General features: G+C 42.0%; 2 protein-coding genes across 3 annotated transcripts; one reads left to right on the top strand and one right to left on the bottom strand.

Moving 5' to 3' along the window:
• Window positions 1-1456: 1456 nt before the first annotated feature.
• Window positions 1457-10286, bottom strand: rasip1 (Ras interacting protein 1). Of its 2 annotated transcripts, none has more exons than XM_041941905.1 (16): window positions 10242-10286; window positions 8620-8741; window positions 7862-8313; window positions 7427-7687; window positions 7082-7329; window positions 6833-6997; window positions 6066-6270; window positions 5679-5977; window positions 5415-5576; window positions 4365-4405; window positions 3909-4063; window positions 3670-3782; window positions 2627-2921; window positions 2332-2495; window positions 2100-2241; window positions 1457-1990 (listed from the first exon to the last, which is right to left on the bottom strand). In XM_041941905.1, the coding sequence occupies exons 2-16, from the start codon at window positions 8739-8741 to the stop codon at window positions 1812-1814; spliced, it is 3003 nt and encodes a 1000-aa protein (XP_041797839.1). In that variant the 5' UTR covers window positions 10242-10286; the 3' UTR covers window positions 1457-1811. The 2 variants fall into 2 exon arrangements, with proteins under 2 accessions (XP_041797839.1, XP_041797838.1); XM_041941904.1 differs by lacking the exon at window positions 10242-10286 and adding an exon at window positions 9476-9726.
• A 1162-nt stretch (window positions 10287-11448) lies between these two features.
• Window positions 11449-14224, top strand: LOC121610169 (cytochrome c oxidase subunit 6B1). Its single transcript, XM_041942147.1, has 4 exons — window positions 11449-11518; window positions 12033-12161; window positions 12847-12947; window positions 13651-14224. Exons 2-4 carry the CDS (start codon window positions 12056-12058, stop codon window positions 13702-13704), a joined length of 261 nt encoding a protein of 86 aa, XP_041798081.1. The 5' UTR covers window positions 11449-11518; window positions 12033-12055; the 3' UTR covers window positions 13705-14224.
• The last annotated feature ends 4014 nt before the right edge of the window (window positions 14225-18238 follow it).

Here is an 18238-nt window from a genome sequence, read left to right as displayed (position 1 = left end):
GATGATAGGGAGAGAATAACTGCCCCATTGTCTTCACACCCCCTCCACCCCCCTCCCCTCCATCCGCCAATGATAATTGTGTTGAGCTAATTACAGAGAGCTGCTACAACAGGTGTGGGACTCTGCACCTGGGTGAAGAACTCTACTTAGTGCATGCGTGTGTGAGACAGAGACAGAGAAAGAGGACTGTGTGTATGACTACGAAATTCTGGGTGAAAGTGTGTATGACATTTCGTCTGTGTCAGTGATTGAGATCACAGAAAAGTGTGTGTGTGTCACAGGCTTACTAAACCTTACATGCTACTTAATGGTACTCAGACATTGGTCACCGTATTGTATCACAGACTGCTGTAATATTGTACAATCAGCATGGACCGATACCAGTCTGAACCCCATCTGTGTTTAATTATAAAGCTACAGACTACATCTGTTTGACATTACTGGAAACTTGAAATTAGCACACAAACACAGTCTCACTCTCACTCATACACCGCATTGAATTTCAAATGAGAGTGATTACAATCACTTAATTGATAAATGTGACCACAGGGAGCCTCTTCTCGTGATTCATAACCTATAAGCGGTCCTTCTCAATGGCATGTTTTTTTTTTATGTCAGCACAGTAAGAAATTGGGGAGACAGAACCGGAGGCAACAGTGATGATGTAAGCAGGGGTCTCTCACGGGACTGATGTTTTTTGGAGCTTTTTACCGTAAAGGAATTCATCTGCGAGGCTGACCGGAAGAAAGGAAGCCGCTTGGCCGGACGCCAAAGGAGGAGCGTGAATGCTTGAGTCTGTCAAGACGTCATAGAGCTTCACTCTCAAAACAAAGAAAGTGACTTCTAAAGACGTCTGGCTGACTAGACGGCGAAATTGACTGGATATTACACATTTCTAACAGGTCAAGTTCAAGCTAAGATGTTAGTCACTCTTGTTGATGATATCACCTGTCTGATGTCTGCACATGACAGCCGCTTGCTAATTTCTGCTTAACGAGCTGGATTTTTTTTAAGGCCCAGGGAATTGAACCACATTAATGAAATAGGAAATCCTACCAATCAGACCACTTGAGTGTGTCACATCAACCAAAGGGAAATGAAAATCTCCCCTGCTCTTACTGTAAGTCACCAGCTTTTACCTTTATGACAGATCACCTTGGTAAAGGTAGCCTTTGTGTGTGGTAGTCACAGTCTCATTTGCTTGCTTGAGTCATGACCCTTTGTAAAATGCTACCATTATTACAGGAAATGAGAATGAGCCTTTGGAGCAGTTGTATGATTGCCTCCTTAGTCAAGCAGTGCTACCTGCAGACTCATCATTTAACATCAGAGGGGAATGAGTCCTGCATTGCCACCTTGTGGAATATTCCTTTGGAGTTTGGAGATGAGGTGGGTGTCAAGCCCAAGGGGCCCCACTGCGGGAAACAAGCTTGTCAAAGATCATGCGGAAACTGAATGTCGTTTGGACTAGAATTCAGCATTTTATTAAAAACAAGTAGTTTCAAAAAATGCATGAAAGCCAAGCAAAACAGTAAGTGGCCTAACAGACATCGTGTTTCACTCCATGTTTTAAAATAAAATCTATAAAGACATACCAAAGCCAATACATTTCTCTTACTTGAAAATATCTAAATGAATAAAAGAATTGATATGGAAATGTCATGAAGAAAACTACAACAACCACTCAACATAATGGAGAAAACAGGTCCACTTTGCATTTTTTTTGTGGTGTGCATTTTTTGGTCTGCTGTTTTTGCTGATATTCTTTTTACTCCTACAAGACATCCACGGAGAGACAAATATGGGCTTCCTCAAAGCCGAGTCCTCTGATTGGCAGGGAGCTCGTCCTGGTCGAGTCCCCACAAGAAGGTGCGGAGACGTGTCACTTCCTTCTGAAGCTCAGGGCTTGGGATTGGCTGGGAAAGGTCAAGGCGTGGAGTCTCGTTTGGCAGGATTAGAGGAGGGTGGTCCAGGAAGCTCTCAAAGATGTCTGAAAGATCATAAAAGCAAAACAAACAGTTGGCATAAGAGATCATTTCACCGTCTCAATTGCATGGTTGAATTCTTACCCTTGTTGTTTTTATTTATTCATGTGTTACCTCCACTCAGCTCTGTGCCTGGCAGAGGGGCCCAGGATGCTGGCGGTGCTCTGGTTGGACCCAGCTTGTAATGGGTGAGCAGGTGGTGCAGCTGTGAAGGGCTTAACAAGACGTGGTCCTCCTGTAGAGAGGTCCAGGATGACTGGAAGATGAGAGGTTAATAGAGAGATAACAGTTAATGTCATGAGCTGTAGAAGGCTTAGAAGTCGCACTGCGCATGTAGCTGTGTTACCTGGATGAGTCGAGTCTTGGGAATACACAGGAAGTTGACGGTGACCGACAGTTTCTTCATAAACTCAGAAGCTATGTCTCCTAATCCCGCCCCCTGTAGCCAGTCCAGAACCAGGTCCAAGTTTGTACGGATCTGGACTGCTCTGGACCACGAAAACAGCCCATCTGGCAAGAGAGAACAGAAAGAAAAGAAAATCCAAAAAGCACATGATTAGACCTTATTTGGTCATTAGTTTATTATTATTGCTGTGTACAGCAAAAGTTGCATCAGCTCACTTTAACCCCTGCCCTCTCACCTCTCTCCAGCAAAGTATTGAGCAGGGAGGTGTTGGTGAAGAAGAAGAGGTAGCCAAAGGTTTGGGAGGTGAGGGGCGGGGAGAGACACGCCTCCCGCGACAGCATCAGGGAACAGCGGTACACTTCCACCAGCCCGGCAACCTTGGGCGGTAAGGTGGACACATCGTCCACCTCGCCTTCGCCTCCTCCCTTCTCCCCCCCCTCGGCAGCCCGAGCTCCGTCCTTCTCCTTCTCCTTCTCCTCGCTGGAGAATGGGTTGGTGTCCAGGAGAGCTGGAAGCAGAGAGTACAGGGTCTTTGTGGACAGAGAGGAAAGAAACTTAAGTTATTTTCTTTCAAAAATGAAAAATAAAAAATGTTTTATTTGTTGTTTATCACCAATTACCTGCAAACATGACATTCCCATGAGTCTCAGCTGTACTTTGCATTTAGTGCTAAAGAGCAAACGTAAGCAAGCTATCACGCTGAACTAAGATGTTGAACGTGGTAAACATTATCGCTGCTGAACATCAGCCTGTTAGCATTGTCACTGTGAGCATGTTAGCCTCTAGTGTGCTTGTAGACATGTAGGCAAGTCCCAAATCCACAATACATACTAATTCTGAGCAGGTTTTTAGTAGGCAGTGTGTTTACTGGAATTAGACTGTATGCAAACCAAATACGGTCGATTTTCAAACGTCCTATTGACGCACATTATTCTCCCAGAATGCAAAGCACAAAGGGAATGGAGGAGCTGCTCACAGCTGGAAAAAATTAAAATAAATTGTGGGTGGTGGTGAGACAGCTCCAGAATCTTGGAAAACAAAAAAACTGCATTAAGTCTTAAGAAAGACATTTTGCTGTCTCTCTGTGAGGCTTAATTGGCAGTGGCTTTCTTAAGTTGCAGTTTGATTGACATCTGGCGCCACACATTTCAGATGGTAAACTATGATGACTTTTTGTATACTAGCTGCTAAAACTGTACACAATGACAATTAGAAAGGCAGCGTCCTGAGTTAACATGGATTTGGGACACAGTTTTTGTCTTGTTTTTTATGCTGTACCTTGGTGAGGTGATACACACACTGTTGGAAGGTGTGCATAATCACATCATCCAGCTGTGCAAGAGCTTCTGAACAGGTGTCCATGTCAGCTGTCAGAAGCGGGTCCCCCGGGGCTTTAAAGAAACAATCATTTCGATTAATTAAAGATTTTGTGTCTGCTCTAACTTCTGGGTGCAAACCCCCAAAGGTCTGTTGCATTTCTTTTAATGATCACAGCTGAACAAGTGAATCACCCGCACCTTCAAACTCCCACTCTTTCTCCATGGCTTCAACTTTGACCTGGAAGAAGTTAAGGAGCTCTGTGGCATTTGACATCCAGAACATCAGTGGTCGAAGGTCAGACGACAGTTTCAGGACGTTCGGCGTGCTTATCTCACCTTCTTGCTCTGTGGAACTGGACACATTTATGCAATGTCTAAGTTATATGACCTGTAAAATGATTGTGAACATTCTCCTGTCAGTGTTTTGTTTGCATTTTAAACGGGAGGCGCAGCACACTGTGAGTAAAAATAGACTGAGCTATCATTACTCAACTATATTTCAGCCAGTTTCCAACATCACTGTGTTACAATGCTTTCATCATACTACAAAAATTTACCAGAGACATAACAGCACAGGCACAAATGTATCATGAATCACTCAGCAGGAGATCTCTAAACAGAGGAAACATGACGTAGAACAAAAAATGTTCTTACTTTTGCGTGGGATGCTTATCCCCAAATTCCTTAATGTTATCCTGTAAAGAGAGTTGGAGACAGAAGAGAGGAGAGACATCTTGGCTTAGTGTGGGGGTGGAGGAGGGGGAGCAGTCTAGCCCTGTAGCCAGGACAATTACAGCACATTTTCCAGCAGAAGGGCAGTGACATCAGCTCATCCTCGCTCCTGTCCACAGCGTAGCAGGCCACAATGAACGGTGTACATCTGCCTGCTGCTTTTTCTGTCTGACTGAATGTTTTCTGCCAAGCTTGTTTAGGTGTGATCGTGGCCATACTGCCATGCAGTGCGATCCCAAAAAAGGTGATGGTTCCCTTCTTTTGAGCTCCATAGATGAACTACTGCCAAGCCTTTGAGATATTTTAGTACGTTACTTAACAAGCCATAGCTCATTTTATATGTTGAGCTGTTCTCCTCTGCTTGGCCCAGATTGAAATAACTCAACTATTGGATTTATTGACATTCATGATTCCCAGAGGACAAAATCCATCTGTCGTTGGTGATCCTTGACTTTTCCTCAAGCGCTACCATGACTTTGAGTTTTGAGTGAAATGTCTCAGCAGCTATTAGATGGATTGCCATGAAATTTGGTTCTGACATTTTTCCCCCTATGTTGAATTGTAATGTTTAATGGTCAAAACGTCAGTTGCTTAATAATTTGGTTCACGGCCAAATGCCTGCAAATTTCCATCAGCCTGAGCTGCGCTTTGTTTTTAGTGTGAAATACTAAATGTAGGCATGCTCACATGTTCATCTAAGATGGGGAACATGGCAAACATTATATCTGCTTAACATCACTGGGTTAGCATTGTTATTGTTTGTTATTTGTTTGTTTAGCTCAAAGCACCGCTGTGCCTAACAAAGATTTTCTTAGTATTTAATGGACATTTTTTCTGCCTTTATTACAGAGCTAACAGCAAGATAGAGGACATAGACAGAAGGGAAATGACATGCAACATAACTGCTGCTCATATATACACACACACACACACACACACACACACACACACTTTGTTTGTTTTTTAACTTACCCAGACAATTTCTTTAATTAGATTAGCTGACTTGAGTAATATTTGTGGTGTGAGAGCTGGGTCCAGGTGTTTGGAGGCATGATCTATCATGATTGACAGGAGATAAGCAGGTGCTAAAGGCCCGCCCCCAGAGTCTGGAGAGGAATTTTTTGAGATTATCTCCTAAGAGAAAAGTGAGGGAGAAACATAACATATGTCATCAAGACCACAATACCAGATAAACAGAACAAGGTCAGCTAGAAAAGTTTCTTCTTCCTGTCTCACTTGTAACAGGGAATCTGCGTGGCGGGGGTGGAACTTCAGAACTGCCTCTGTAGATCCAAGGTACTGCCTCAGTGCTTCCTGTCTGTCCACCATCCCTGAGGGGCAGCAGGTGGTGGAGACATCCGCCTGCCATGGCAGGGTCAGTGCCAGCGGCGGAGCTGGAACCACACGGGGGTCACGATACAGGAAGAGGAAGTGGTTCCCCAGACCAATCACATCCCCTGGCTTTAGGACTGTCTCCCTGTAAAGGGCCACTCCGTTGTGTGTGACTTCACCTCCTCTGAAGGGCCGCATCAAAGCTACAATAAAATCAAATTAGATTAAGTCGACTGTAATGCAACAAGTGCACCGTGGATCTAAGACATAAATTAGTGACTGTTTTAGTACCTTGTCCAGTGGGCGTCTCGGGAACAGCTGAGTCTCTCCTGACCAATAAATGTCTGGCCAAGAGGTCAGGAGCAGAGAGGAACGTCTCCACCTTCAGAGGCCTCTTCCCCTTCCTCTCCCTCTCTCTGTCCTTCTCCCTCTCCCTCATTGTGGGCTTTCTTCCAAACACATGCGTATGTCCCACCATGATGTACAAAACAAAATCCTAAACAAAACACACAGTGGAGAGCAGAAGAAAGTCAGGGAGGTCTGTTATCTTTTAAGTGAGATGGCTTATATCAATCTTCCATCTCAGAGATGTTAAATTGAACAGAAGGCAGTCGATAAGGTATGAAGTGTGTCACAGTTTGTTACAATGGAGACCTGTGTGAGGTCATTGTGTATGAATGATGTACACAGAGGGGTTTTGTGCTTTCGTTGGATAAATCGTTGAGGCATTGTGCTGTTCTGGGGCTGTTTTGTGCAGGATGCTGAATGGGAGAGGCCTGAAGAGCGATGGAAACCCTGATGGTATGTGGCGATTACAGACATGCAGGTATGATGTCATGTACAGGGTGTGTGCACGCGTGCACATCTGCACAAATCCTCTCCAACATGCCTGTTAGTTTGCATATCTGCACATCAGTGTGAATGCACCTTATTAAAGAGTACACCATGTAAATATGTGTGTGTGTGTGTGTGTGAGCCTGTGTTTGCATAGTGTACGTGTGTGTGGGTGTTGTTTGTGAGTATTTGTGCGTGCGATATCATCTGTCAGCATGTCTTGCCTTGCTCTGGTCGTAACCCTGTAGCAACAGAAAGTAGGGCCGGTCTGTGGGTGGAAGAATCAGACTTTGTGACATCACTTCCAGGTCACAGCTTGAGTAATCCTTCTCGTCTTCCGCCGGCTGGTTCGTCCACCCAACCTTTGCTTCAGCTTTTGAGGCTCTAATCTAAAAAGGTGGGTTAAGACATGATGGTTAGAACATCAAATGCACGATTACTTTATGTGTTTCTCACCACATTGTCTTCTTTACCTCTCCTGGTTGTGGGTTGATCATGCTCACAATGTTCTTCCTGTCCTGCACCCCGCCGTTGTTGTTGTTGGGACGGTTGCCGGGGCCACGTGGCGGGTCTTTGCTGACGTGGTTGCCTTGGCGACGTCGCAGACTCAGGTTCATGTCACTGATGCTCCTCCTGAGCTCTGTGTTCCTCCCACGGTGACCACGTTCGCTCTCCTCTGGTCCGCCCCCTGACGACATCCTGCTCCGCCGCCAGCGCACACCTGTTGCCCAGACAGTCACAGGAATGGTCAGTCTGACCGTTGTGTTTAAGAGCTCTGTTGCATGCTAACATACCTGCCTGTTGAGTCTTCAACATACCTTGATAGTTCTCGCCTTCCCTCTCACGCTCCTTCTCCCTCTCCCTCTCTTCTCTCTCATAGTCTTCCTTTCTTTGGATTTCAAAGCGGCGCTCAAATCCGTCCTTAGGCCGCCACATGTCCACTAACAACAAGGGACATTCCCATGGGGCAACACTTCTCCGGCACTCTGTCTCCCATTTGATAGCTCCATCTGGCTGCTGGATGGGCTTTCCAATGACATCACACAACAGGAAGTCCTCTGGGCTGTGTTTCTGGAGAACTAGAAGGTAATGGAGGAAGGGAGGAGGAAGGGGGAGGTAATTATTTTTCCATAACACTGGGGTTTGTGTTTGTATTAAGTCATTCCCAATTGGTTAAAAATTTTTGAGCGAACAATTCCCAGTAATGGGTCACAGCAGAGGTCCAAATGAGAGAAAATTTCCCTCTCTCGTACCTGCGTCATCAGTCTCCTCCCTCTCTCTCTCAGTGTACCGAGTGATGACCTGAGCGATGAGCTGGCTGGCTGTAGAGTGAATGTTGGCCAGCAGGGAGCGATAGTTGGCCCCACTGGAGAGGGCATCCCCATAGATCTTGATCAGGCCCGGGGCAGAGGAAGAGGCAGGGGGCAAGTAGTGGTGGGAAGAGGGGGCGGCCGAATGAGCCCAAACCTCTCTCTCCCTCTCCCCCACAGCCCGGTCCCGATCGCTGTTTGAGCGTCCTCGCAAGAAGAGATGGGAAAGGCGCTTCGTGCGGGACTGGGGCCCAGCAGGCCGCGGCCTGAGGAAGGCCGGGGAAGGAGATGGGGATGGGGTAGGGGAAGCCAGCGAGGGGGTGGAGTTAGAAAGGGAAGAGGAAGGAGCAGAGGGGGCCTCGTGGAGGGAGGCTGCGTCAGAGCTGGTGGTCGACCTGAGAGCAACAGAGAAGGGGAAGACAGATGGAGGAGAGAGGAAGGAGAAAGGAAGGGACTAGTCAGCTGTGAATTATGACTGACTAAACACAGACAAATAACTAGGACTAAAATAATACAAGGGAAGGGTTACAGAGTTGGAAGGATGCTAATGACAGTGGAAGTCAGATAAGATGGCATCAATACATAAACTCTAGCTAAACAATAATGGCATGAAAGTCACATAACTTTGAGAACAAATACACATGACACAGAAGCAAAGCAGAAGATTTAAAAAAGTGAGTTTAAGAGAGCTTCACACTGACTTGACAGAGATAGCGCTTGGCCAGCGACCCCCAAGCTTGGCAAAGTGTTTCCTGGGCGAGTTGATCCACAGACCAACTGGGAAATGGAGCTTTCTGAAGCGAGGACTGCCAGACCCCTCCATCTGAGAGGGAGAGACAAACATGCAGATATTAAGAAACCATGTGGCTTTCTAATTTAATAATCTGCAGTATATTATCTGCTTAATCCACGTCTTCGCTGTAGTGAGGAATGTGTGTGTCAGCGATGCCAGGATTGAAACAATATAACAATGGCATGATGTCACCATCAAAAAATACCAACAGGATACCTGCAGCAGGTTGTCAACATGGTGGAAACAAACAGCAAGAAATTAACTCACGACACCCCAATCAGCCCCTGAAAGTCATAGCGTGAATTTCCCACTGTCAAACAGGAAGCGTCTTTTTTAGGACTCAGGTCCAGCTGTTACACTGACAGGGAAATACCCCCTCCAAAGGTCACTGCCTGTCCCTTTCTCCGTGTTACTTCTATGTAAATTACCATCAAAGTTAAGGCTTGCGCTTGCTTTTTTCCCCCCTTACAGATGGAATTTGGAGGCCTAGATGAAATCGCTGCACTCCTCTGAAAAACTACCAGATGAATACAACTGACAACTGTCACGTATGATTTCTAACAAGACTACAAATCTGATCATATTTTGACATGGCTGCACCTAAAATCTGCTGTTGTTATTCTAGCCAGAAAAATATTCCTTTGTTTTTTCATGAGCATCCTGTCCTACATGTTGTGGTGGAATATTCTGAAAATCAAAAAATCTGAATGGTACACAAAAGAAATTCAAAAGCGTTTTGCTTATTAGATTTTGAAAACACTCACCCACAGTTACTTCTGATCCTTCTATAGTGTGTTATGATGATTCTTAGCCACCAAAATGCAAATACGCAGCTCAGAGTAATCTAATAACTTGGTGTGCTTCCTTTTCCCCACGACAAACTTCCATTTTCAAAAGGCCTAAACTTGTCACACATCTACATGCACATCTCTAAATTTCAATATCCATTGATCCGATCTTCTTTTAACTGAAATACCCTTTTCTTCTAACTGGACAAGATCTGCTCCCTCTCTCCCTCCGGCTCACAGCCTCTCTGGGTCTATAGATAGAGAAACAGGCCCATTGTTCTAAGTGACAGAATTTCCTTCCTTTGCAGTGGACAACACCTATATCCTGACTGGGTGAGAGAGGGGAGAGAGAGGGAGAGATTGGTAGAAAGCAAGAGAAGGGTGAATTTACACACACACACACACACACACAAGTCTTTGAGACCTTAGATGCTGTATTTTACACCACAAAGCAAGCTAGACATCTATCTTTTGGTCTGTCTGGATTAAACAGAAATGCGGTTCCACAGTTTCATCCCAGTAAAGTTAATAACAACAAACACGGTCTCAAAGCAACAACAGATTGTCAGGAATGTGGCCATTTAAATCCGGTGCTTCGTCGTGATTTCAGAATAGATATTGCAGCACGTCACAAAACACACAGAGGGCTCAGTTTAAAGTTTTGCTGGAAAGAGGATGAAGGAAATGCACACAGTGAGACAGGAAGCTAGAGGGAGCGACAGAGACACCTGTGATCTCTGACCTCGTCTTCAACAGGAAGATGGTGATGGAAAGAGAAAGGGGACTGTCGCCGTGTCCCACTTCAGGGGCTAGATCCTCCGAAATGTGCATTACTAGACCGAATACGTCATAACGGTTCTGCGACCCTTGTCCCATTTCAAAGGCTCCTCCACTGTTACCAAGTGTCTGTGTTCACTGAGGAAGAAGACAACAGAATATTTCAATTCAAGTGTGGACAAAATGTGCTGTAACTGTAACATTAGCATGATATTATCTATAGTTGTCACTGTTGGAATCATATTAATTTAATAAAACAGTTCTGTGATTAGCCTAATCAAACATTAACAATCTGCTTATCTCCTGTCAATGACTTGAGACAGACTTGAGTGAAGAATCTTTTTACTGGAGACGCCACTTGAGAAAATCAAGAAAGATTTTCACTTCTCTTAGACAATATATTTTGACTTGAAATACCCAATCTTATCTGTTATTATGTATGGCACACACTGAGATGACAGATGAATAACGAGATTTTGTTGGTTTTATACTTCTTTTACACTTGCGAATTCAAGCTGACAGCAGCTGCTGTCCTCTGGAGAAAAATATACTAAACTTAAACTTAGTAGGCCTACTCAATTTTGTCAGCCACCTTTCAAGCCTGCAAGCCTATATTCAGGTGGAGTATTGCTTTAAGGTGATTTCAGCTTGAAATCAGTTAGTCCTGTGGTCAGTGTGGTGACCCTAATGTGATGTTGTTTCAAAATCATTAACCTTTATCAATGGGTTAAATTAGCTGTTTGTCTAGCTTGTCAGTAGTGCTGCTCCTAAAATCACTGATATAATGCGCTTGTGAGTGAATCCATTTAACTGCTGGGGTGATAAATATCAATAAAGAAACATTTTATATTCCACTGTAATTGTCTATTTTGTCTCTGTTGCATTAGATGTGTTAACTGAACTGACCACTTTATGACAGGTGCCTTCTCTGTGCAATGTCACACAGAAATTTCAGTTACAACATCAAGGATGCTCAAAGCAACCAAATCTCATTTGACAAGAGATGTGAATGTTGTGGAGTTGTTGTTTACGCTTGTTTTAATATACCCTGGTCCTACTGTGATTTTTCACTGGTAAGAAAAAAAATAGATTTAGATTTACAACCCTGAAAATTTAAGTTAGCTACAGGATGTCTGCTGTTTGAAGCATTCCCACTATCCGGTATCCCAGTATCCTTTGCGCGCTGACGAGGAAGGACATCTTTCCGGAGAGCACCGAGGACACATCAAGAAACGTTCCAAGGTTAGCTGCTGGTAACTCTTACATTTTGCGTCGTTAATACAAACGTTCATCTATTTCTGGCTTTCGAATGTTTTTTACCCACAGATACTCTTGGAACAACTAAGCGTTCTCAAATATGTTGGCTAACAATCAGATCCAGATATGTTAACATGTTAGCAACGAGCTAACAGTTAGCATTAGCATAACCAAGTAAAGTCTGCGAAGCTATGCAAACTATGCTAACTTGTATTCAGAGATATGTGGACGTGTCACAGTTCTAAGTTTTGTTTTGCTTATGTTTATCTTTAGATTAGATGATGATAAACTAGCATTGTGTAGCGATAAAAGTGTAAACAAGGCGAATCTAAATTTAGCTTTGATCACAACGCTATTTTTATCTTAGCCAGCTAACATTGAGCATTAAGTTGAGGTTACACTGATAGCTGAGTTAGCGTTAACTGTCATCTAACGCGTTTTACAAACTTCTTGCAGCTTAAAGTTAATCCACCTTGTACCTTGTTTCATTATCGTTTAGACGTCCTATTTAAGATCATAAAGATGGCTGAGAATATTGAGGAGAAGATCAAGAGCTACAGGACTGCTCCCTTTGACGCTCGATTCCCCAACACCAACCAGACAAGAAACTGTTTTCAGAACTACCTGGGTGAGGAAATAGATCAACATGTTGTGATTACCTGTTCATACTTTTTCAGACTTTTAAAGAACTGTTCAGACATAGGACAGGGACTACAAATGAAACTGAGAGAAGCCTGAACTCGTCAATATGTGTAAAGCTGTGAATATACTTCTGCAACATTTGTAATGATATGTAGCACTAACAGACAAATGCAGCAATTTAATACTAGGTGCATCAGTACAATTTGCTAATATCAGCAGGTTTGTGGTTGTTTAGTTTAAATCTTTGTATACACTTAGAACATACTGTGGAGCTACAACCTTCAAATTTACATGCTGCTCCATAAGAAAACTGACAGTTAATGGCAGCTTAGAAATCAGTCATCATTCAATTAAAAATAACTTTTTCATATGAAAAAGTGTTTAGAATATGACCCCTATTTGACATTGGTAGTATTAATACAACATTTTAACTATTTCTTCTGTAAATTACCAACTATTTTGATTAATCCATTGGTCATAAAACAAAATAAAAAATAAATTTCAAACAGCACAATTCAATTTGCCTTTTAAACTTTGCAATGGAAAGTGCAATGGTCCTTTGATCTCTGTGGCTTGTTGTTTATGGTGTTTTTAGTATGAACAACAAGGTGAGTAACCTTGAACCCTTTTTTTTTTTTTTTTTTTTTTTTTTTTTTTTTTTTTTGCTCCAGACTTTCATAGGTGCAACAAGGCCCTGTCAGCCAGAGACCAGGATGTGGCTCCCTGTGATTGGTACCAGAGGGTTTACAAGAGCCTCTGTCCCCTGAGCTGGGTAAGATACAGGGTTACAGTTCTGATAGTTCCTCAGTATGTTCAGGTGTCCTACTGAGGAATGGACGACAAAATACAATTACAGAAACTTTAGTCAGAAATTTCTCCATGTACACACTCAGTTGTATATGGGCCAGAGATAGACGAGGCTAGCTTATGTGGGCCAGACAGATTTGTTTTTTTCCTGCGTCTTGATATTCTGTTTTTTGTGTTTGGTTTTACTTCATTTTGTTCTGTTGTTGACCTTTGATCAGTTATCTCTACGTAGCCGCTTGGAATCTGAGGCTCTTTAAGACATGCATTTACTTGTATCTGATTAAAGGATGATGAAATGAATACAATTTACCTCTTTTTTTTTTTTTTTTTTTACTGCTTTTTGAGTTTGTGTTCCATCATTTATTTATTGTTTTGACAAAATAGACTCACAGCTGGAGTTGAAAGCTCTGAAAAGCATGTTTTCCAATCTTTATTTGAGGTGACATCTTTGAAGTTATTTTCATATGACATCAGATGTGACAGCTGTGAGACTATTTTGTGAGACTAACATACCATTGCCAAGGTCAAGAGTGAACCTCAAATCTCTGCTGGTTATATGTTCTAGTGATAGACATGAAACTACTGTGAATGTAAAGCAACAGCTCTTCTGACACTTGAGCATTAGTTTGTCAGAGAGGGCTCATGTTTTCTTCAATGTCTCCCAACAGGTTACCAAATGGGACGAGCAGATGGAGAATGGAAGTTTCCCAGGGAAGATCTGAGATCTGTTATTGATCAGGACAGTCCACTGCAGGACATTCTGTTACTTGCACCTTTTTCTCTGTAGTGTGCCTAAGGACATCTTCAAACATCTTTCAAATTGTCGCCGTCATTGGTGTTACCGTTATTAACTTAAAACACGCACAACTTTTTACCCTGCAGGTCTGAAGTTTGTTTCCCATCTCTGTTGTAAACTACTCTTTAGCATTGATTGATGATCAATAAAAAATACAGTGCGTATGTAATTAAAAGGATGTTGTTTATTATACAGCTTCAACACTTTGTTATATTGGAACAACTTCCTTAGCTCCTTAACTAAACAAAACATGCCTGACTGGCTGCTAGTGGAGTTAATATTGTCTTGGAAATGTCTTCTTCTCACTCACAAATCATATCCAATTAATGGCAGAGCAAGGTATTGTGGGGCAGATCATTCAGATTGCTGAGCTTTATATCATTAAGGTGTCTGAAGGTCTGAAAAATCTCTGATTTATTATTTTATTAAAATTCTCTTTATGTGCATGGCTACTCCTATAGTGTTTTGGAGTGAAACTGGTTTTACACTTGAAGTTTGTTTTCATTAAGATTATCTGTTAAACCTGCAGGGACTTGTAGTATCTCTGATTGAGCCAGCAGTGTCTTCAGCTATCCTGATAATTATATGTACACCAGAAAAGGCAGCATGCACAGCAATCTGCAGAAGTGCTCATTTAGTCCTCTCTGAAACACCCTCAGGTCTGTCTACTGTGAAAACTCAACACAACAGGAACAAAGATTCTCCAGAGGATGGCAGTGGTGATCAAACCAGACGCTTGTATTGGTGTAATTCTCAATTTCTACCACACAGTGGCACTGTTGAACTGCATCCACGATAAAGCTTATTGATGTTGGGTAACAGTAATTTTTTGAGGACCAGTATCGGAAGTATTTGGATTAATTTAATGCTCTGAGTCAGTGTTGTGCATTGAAAACTAAAGGAAGATGATTAATAGGTTGGATAGGCAGTGTTGAACGAGTCAATGCTGCACCCTTTAACAGATGTGTACTGTTTTACTGAACTTATTCAGGTGTGGAAACAAAAGCAAGAGTATTTCAAAGAGTATTTCATCAGAGACGTATATGTGGAATGTGCTTTCTCTGCATCATAAGTAGAAAGGGGAAAAAAGATTCACCATATGAATAGGTTTCACATATAATCACCAGAAATAAAGATAAACTTCACATCATTAAGGATTTAGCTTATACGTCCTGTTCAGCTTTTATTCAACACAACACCTTTTATAGCACAGCTGTCCCTAAAAGATGCTGAATATCAATTAGAAGAGTAGTATCCCATGTACTAAGTTCATGAAGGTGGAGGCAGTCAATCACACTGCATTTCCTCCATTGCTGTCTAACATTTACACACTAAATTTGTGTCATTATTAAATAGCAGTCAGATGAACGTTAACTTGATCTTTAACAAGATCTTAAGACTTGAGTTTCATGTCAGTGTTTACTTCGCATTGTCGCAGCCGTTCATTTCAAGCTTGACGGTCTTGGTTTAATGAAATGTGCTGAAGTTACACTATGGCGCTTCAGTCCTCAGACCATAGTTGTAATCTTCCTTTGATTATCATCAGTGCACCACATCCTCCACTGGCAGCCATTCGTCTCAGCTATGCTACAATACGTCCTGACACGCCTGACAGGGTGTGTTCCCCTCCTCTGTGTTGATTTGCAGACCAAATAAACTCCTCTTCTGGCTTTGCTTGTTACTGATAGTGATAAGACTGACACTTGTGGTGTGATTTTTTTTTTTTAAAGATACAAAAAAACAGAACGTCAAGTGAGAGAAATATTGCAAGAAACAAGGTTTTCATAAGATTGTGACTGTCAGAGAACTGAATGTCATCGTGGAGATTATCTAGTCAGGGTCACTGTGTGTCAACATGAGTCAGTGGCAAACCATTCGCACAGGGTGGCATTGTTACACCAAATTTAACTGAGTAAAACCTACAATCAACTGTCCTCGAGATGCTCCATCCCTCTGTAACAAGCTTTTTATTGTGAGGTACCAGTTACCTTATTAACCTGTTGACAATGAACCTCCAGATTATCACTTTCCACTAAACACATAACCCACAAAAGACCCCAAATATACCTAAAATGACAAGTGAAATATGTGTAGATTTACGTCTGTGTTTGGAATATTTCTGTATGATGCAGTGACACAGCTGTTTTCAGCATGACTTGTCTGCTTTTGTTGTACTATACCACAGGTCTATAGGACTACACTATCCTTTAAAAGTTTGGAATCACCTCTTGTATTGATGTTTTTCTTCTTTCCTTCAATAATGACTATTTTAACAAAGATAAAGACAGTATAATTCAAACATGAAAGGGTTATTTATACATTTGAAACATTCAAGAAAAGAATTCAAGTATTTCATCTTTCATTTATTCAATGTCCCGACAGTGTTGCGTGACAGGGAGAATACTATACTTTTTTTCCCCAAAAATACCCTCTGATTTTGAATTTCCAGTCCAGAAAAGAGTAAGTGACCCCAGATCAATATTGAACCACAACGGTGCAACTGGGCTCTAAATATTTTAGGAAGCCATTTTTCTTTGGCCCTCTGCAGTCTACTCAGTGGTTAGTTTTAGTGGTTTAAACTGTCTCAGGCCACAGTATGTTCATCTGATATTCTGTAATCCCATTCCAATACTGCTAACTCCACACTAACCCTCTATTTCTATATGGAAGTTTTAAGAATAGCTTTGCTAAAGCGACACACCTTTAATTCCAGCTTGTTATCAGCATTGCTGTGCACTTGACACTGAAACAGGAAGCTGCTCCTATTGAAATATGCAGAGATTTTGATGCTGAGTGATTGCATTGGCCAGTGACTGATTCCTTATATCCTCATTTAACTGTTGCTCAGACTGATCTTTGTCTCTTTTCTTCCCTCAGTTGTCAGTCTGGTTGAACCCTGTGCAGCATCTCCATGTACCAAGAAAATGTATTTTCCAAAAACTTTTTGCAAACCCTTGATACAAAATAACTTGTATTTGTAAAGAGGACTTTCTACAACCTAAAAACACAAAAGACCATTCAAATCTGAAGAGTCCTTTCAGCCACCTGTCTGTATCTAATCAAGCTTTTGAATGTTAGGTTTGAAACAGTCAAAAATTACGTAGTGAAACTACAAAATAAGTTTCTTCTTTCCTTTACTTTTACCGAGACAGAAATTTTAGGGTGAAATCAGAGAGAGGTTTCAGAGATGTATTGTATTCGTCAGTGCTTTTTTGTTTCTCCCTGATAAAAACATTATTAAAGCAAAATATGATGTAAAATGGCTGACTTTTTTTTTTTTTGTTTTACTTTTCTGTGCTGCACTACGATGGTCACAAAAAGCAAAGCAAACAAAGGAACAGGCTCTACTTATTGACTTCATATCAAGCCTTTTAAAATCCTCTGGGAGCCAAAATCAGTCGACATTTTTATTCTTATCAAATCATCCACTGCACACACACACATACACAAGGACGTTTTGGGCTCAGGGTACAGAATGTGGTTTATAATGGGCAGTGTGTGTGTGTGTGTGTGTGTGTGTGTGTGAGAGAGAGAGAGATGGGGAGACACAGTGAGTGCCTGTAACTTTCTTCACTTTCTTCACTTTCTTCTGCTCTCTCTCTCTCTGTATCTGTGTTTGCTCTCTGCAGACGTCTGATAATTTCATTCGCTCCCTCAGACCGGGTCACTGCAGGACATGCTGCAGGTTTGGTTTCCTGGCAACGGCTGATAGTACCCAAATGGGATGCTGGGACAGTGAGGCGTAGATTCTGAAGAATGAATGAAGATAATTATTGGAGGCACACAGAGCTCTGAAGGCCCTGAACGTGAATTTTTGCACATCCCTCTCTCTGTTAGTTCCCTTTTTCTTCTTTTTTTAGTTATTACCATACTGAATGACATAAGTGTGATTCCACAGAAGACTTGCACCCAAAAAGGCAAGGAGCCACCCACAGTAGACAGAACCTGATGTTTTTCATGTGATGTCACTGTTACATCAGATTTCCAGTCACTTTTTCTCCCCAGAGCTCTTGCAATCAACTTGTAATGTGAGTGTACCTGACCAAAAGTAGGCTTGTGTATACATGGCTGAACATCTCCTAGAAACACTTTTTTTAATCTTTCCTGTTTGCATCATCGTGGCTCTTTTCCTGTCATGTCGGAGTCACTCTGACGCAAAGTGTGAAGTTTCATTAATGAGCCATTTGTGAGTTAACAAAGGTTCAGATAAGTGTCACCTGGGTGTATTGTTCAAATGAACTCCCTTTAATGAGGTCAGATGCTGTTTTAAAACTTTGTTTTGTAGATCATTAAAAATAGGAGCATCAATAAATGATTAAATGAATAATCGATCTGTGTTTAGTTTTGATGTCAAAAATGATGCAGTTTCCACTCATTCAGCTCAGGATTAAATGTACGTATTTCAGCTGGACATCTGCTATAACTGATTTTGATCTTTGATTACTTTGAGGTTGATCCCC

This window comes from Chelmon rostratus, chromosome 8 (genome assembly GCF_017976325.1).
Source record: "Chelmon rostratus isolate fCheRos1 chromosome 8, fCheRos1.pri, whole genome shotgun sequence".
Classification (NCBI taxonomy): Eukaryota; Metazoa; Chordata; class Actinopteri; order Chaetodontiformes; family Chaetodontidae; genus Chelmon; species Chelmon rostratus.
The sequence above is the reverse complement of the archived record's forward strand: the minus strand, read 5'-3'. Positions and strand labels throughout refer to the sequence as shown.

Excerpts from the sequence above, each read along its gene's own strand:
- rasip1 (XM_041941905.1), bottom strand. The coding sequence starts at position 8,741 with ATGGAGGGGTCTGGCAGTCCTCGCTTCAGAAAGCTCCATTTCCCAGTT. Across the intron at positions 6,271-6,832 it reads AGGGTTACGACCAGAGCAAG|GATTTTGTTTTGTACATCAT; the intron begins GCAAGACATGCT and ends TGTTTTGTTTAG. Across the intron at positions 1,991-2,099 it reads AGGCACAGAGCTGAGTGGAG|ACATCTTTGAGAGCTTCCTG; the intron begins GTAACACATGAA and ends ATGATCTTTCAG.
- LOC121610169 (XM_041942147.1), top strand. The coding sequence starts at position 12,056 with ATGGCTGAGAATATTGAGGAGAAGATCAAGAGCTACAGGACTGCTCCC. Across the intron at positions 12,162-12,846 it reads CTGTTTTCAGAACTACCTGG|ACTTTCATAGGTGCAACAAG; the intron begins GTGAGGAAATAG and ends TTTTTGCTCCAG. Across the intron at positions 12,948-13,650 it reads GCCTCTGTCCCCTGAGCTGG|GTTACCAAATGGGACGAGCA; the intron begins GTAAGATACAGG and ends GTCTCCCAACAG.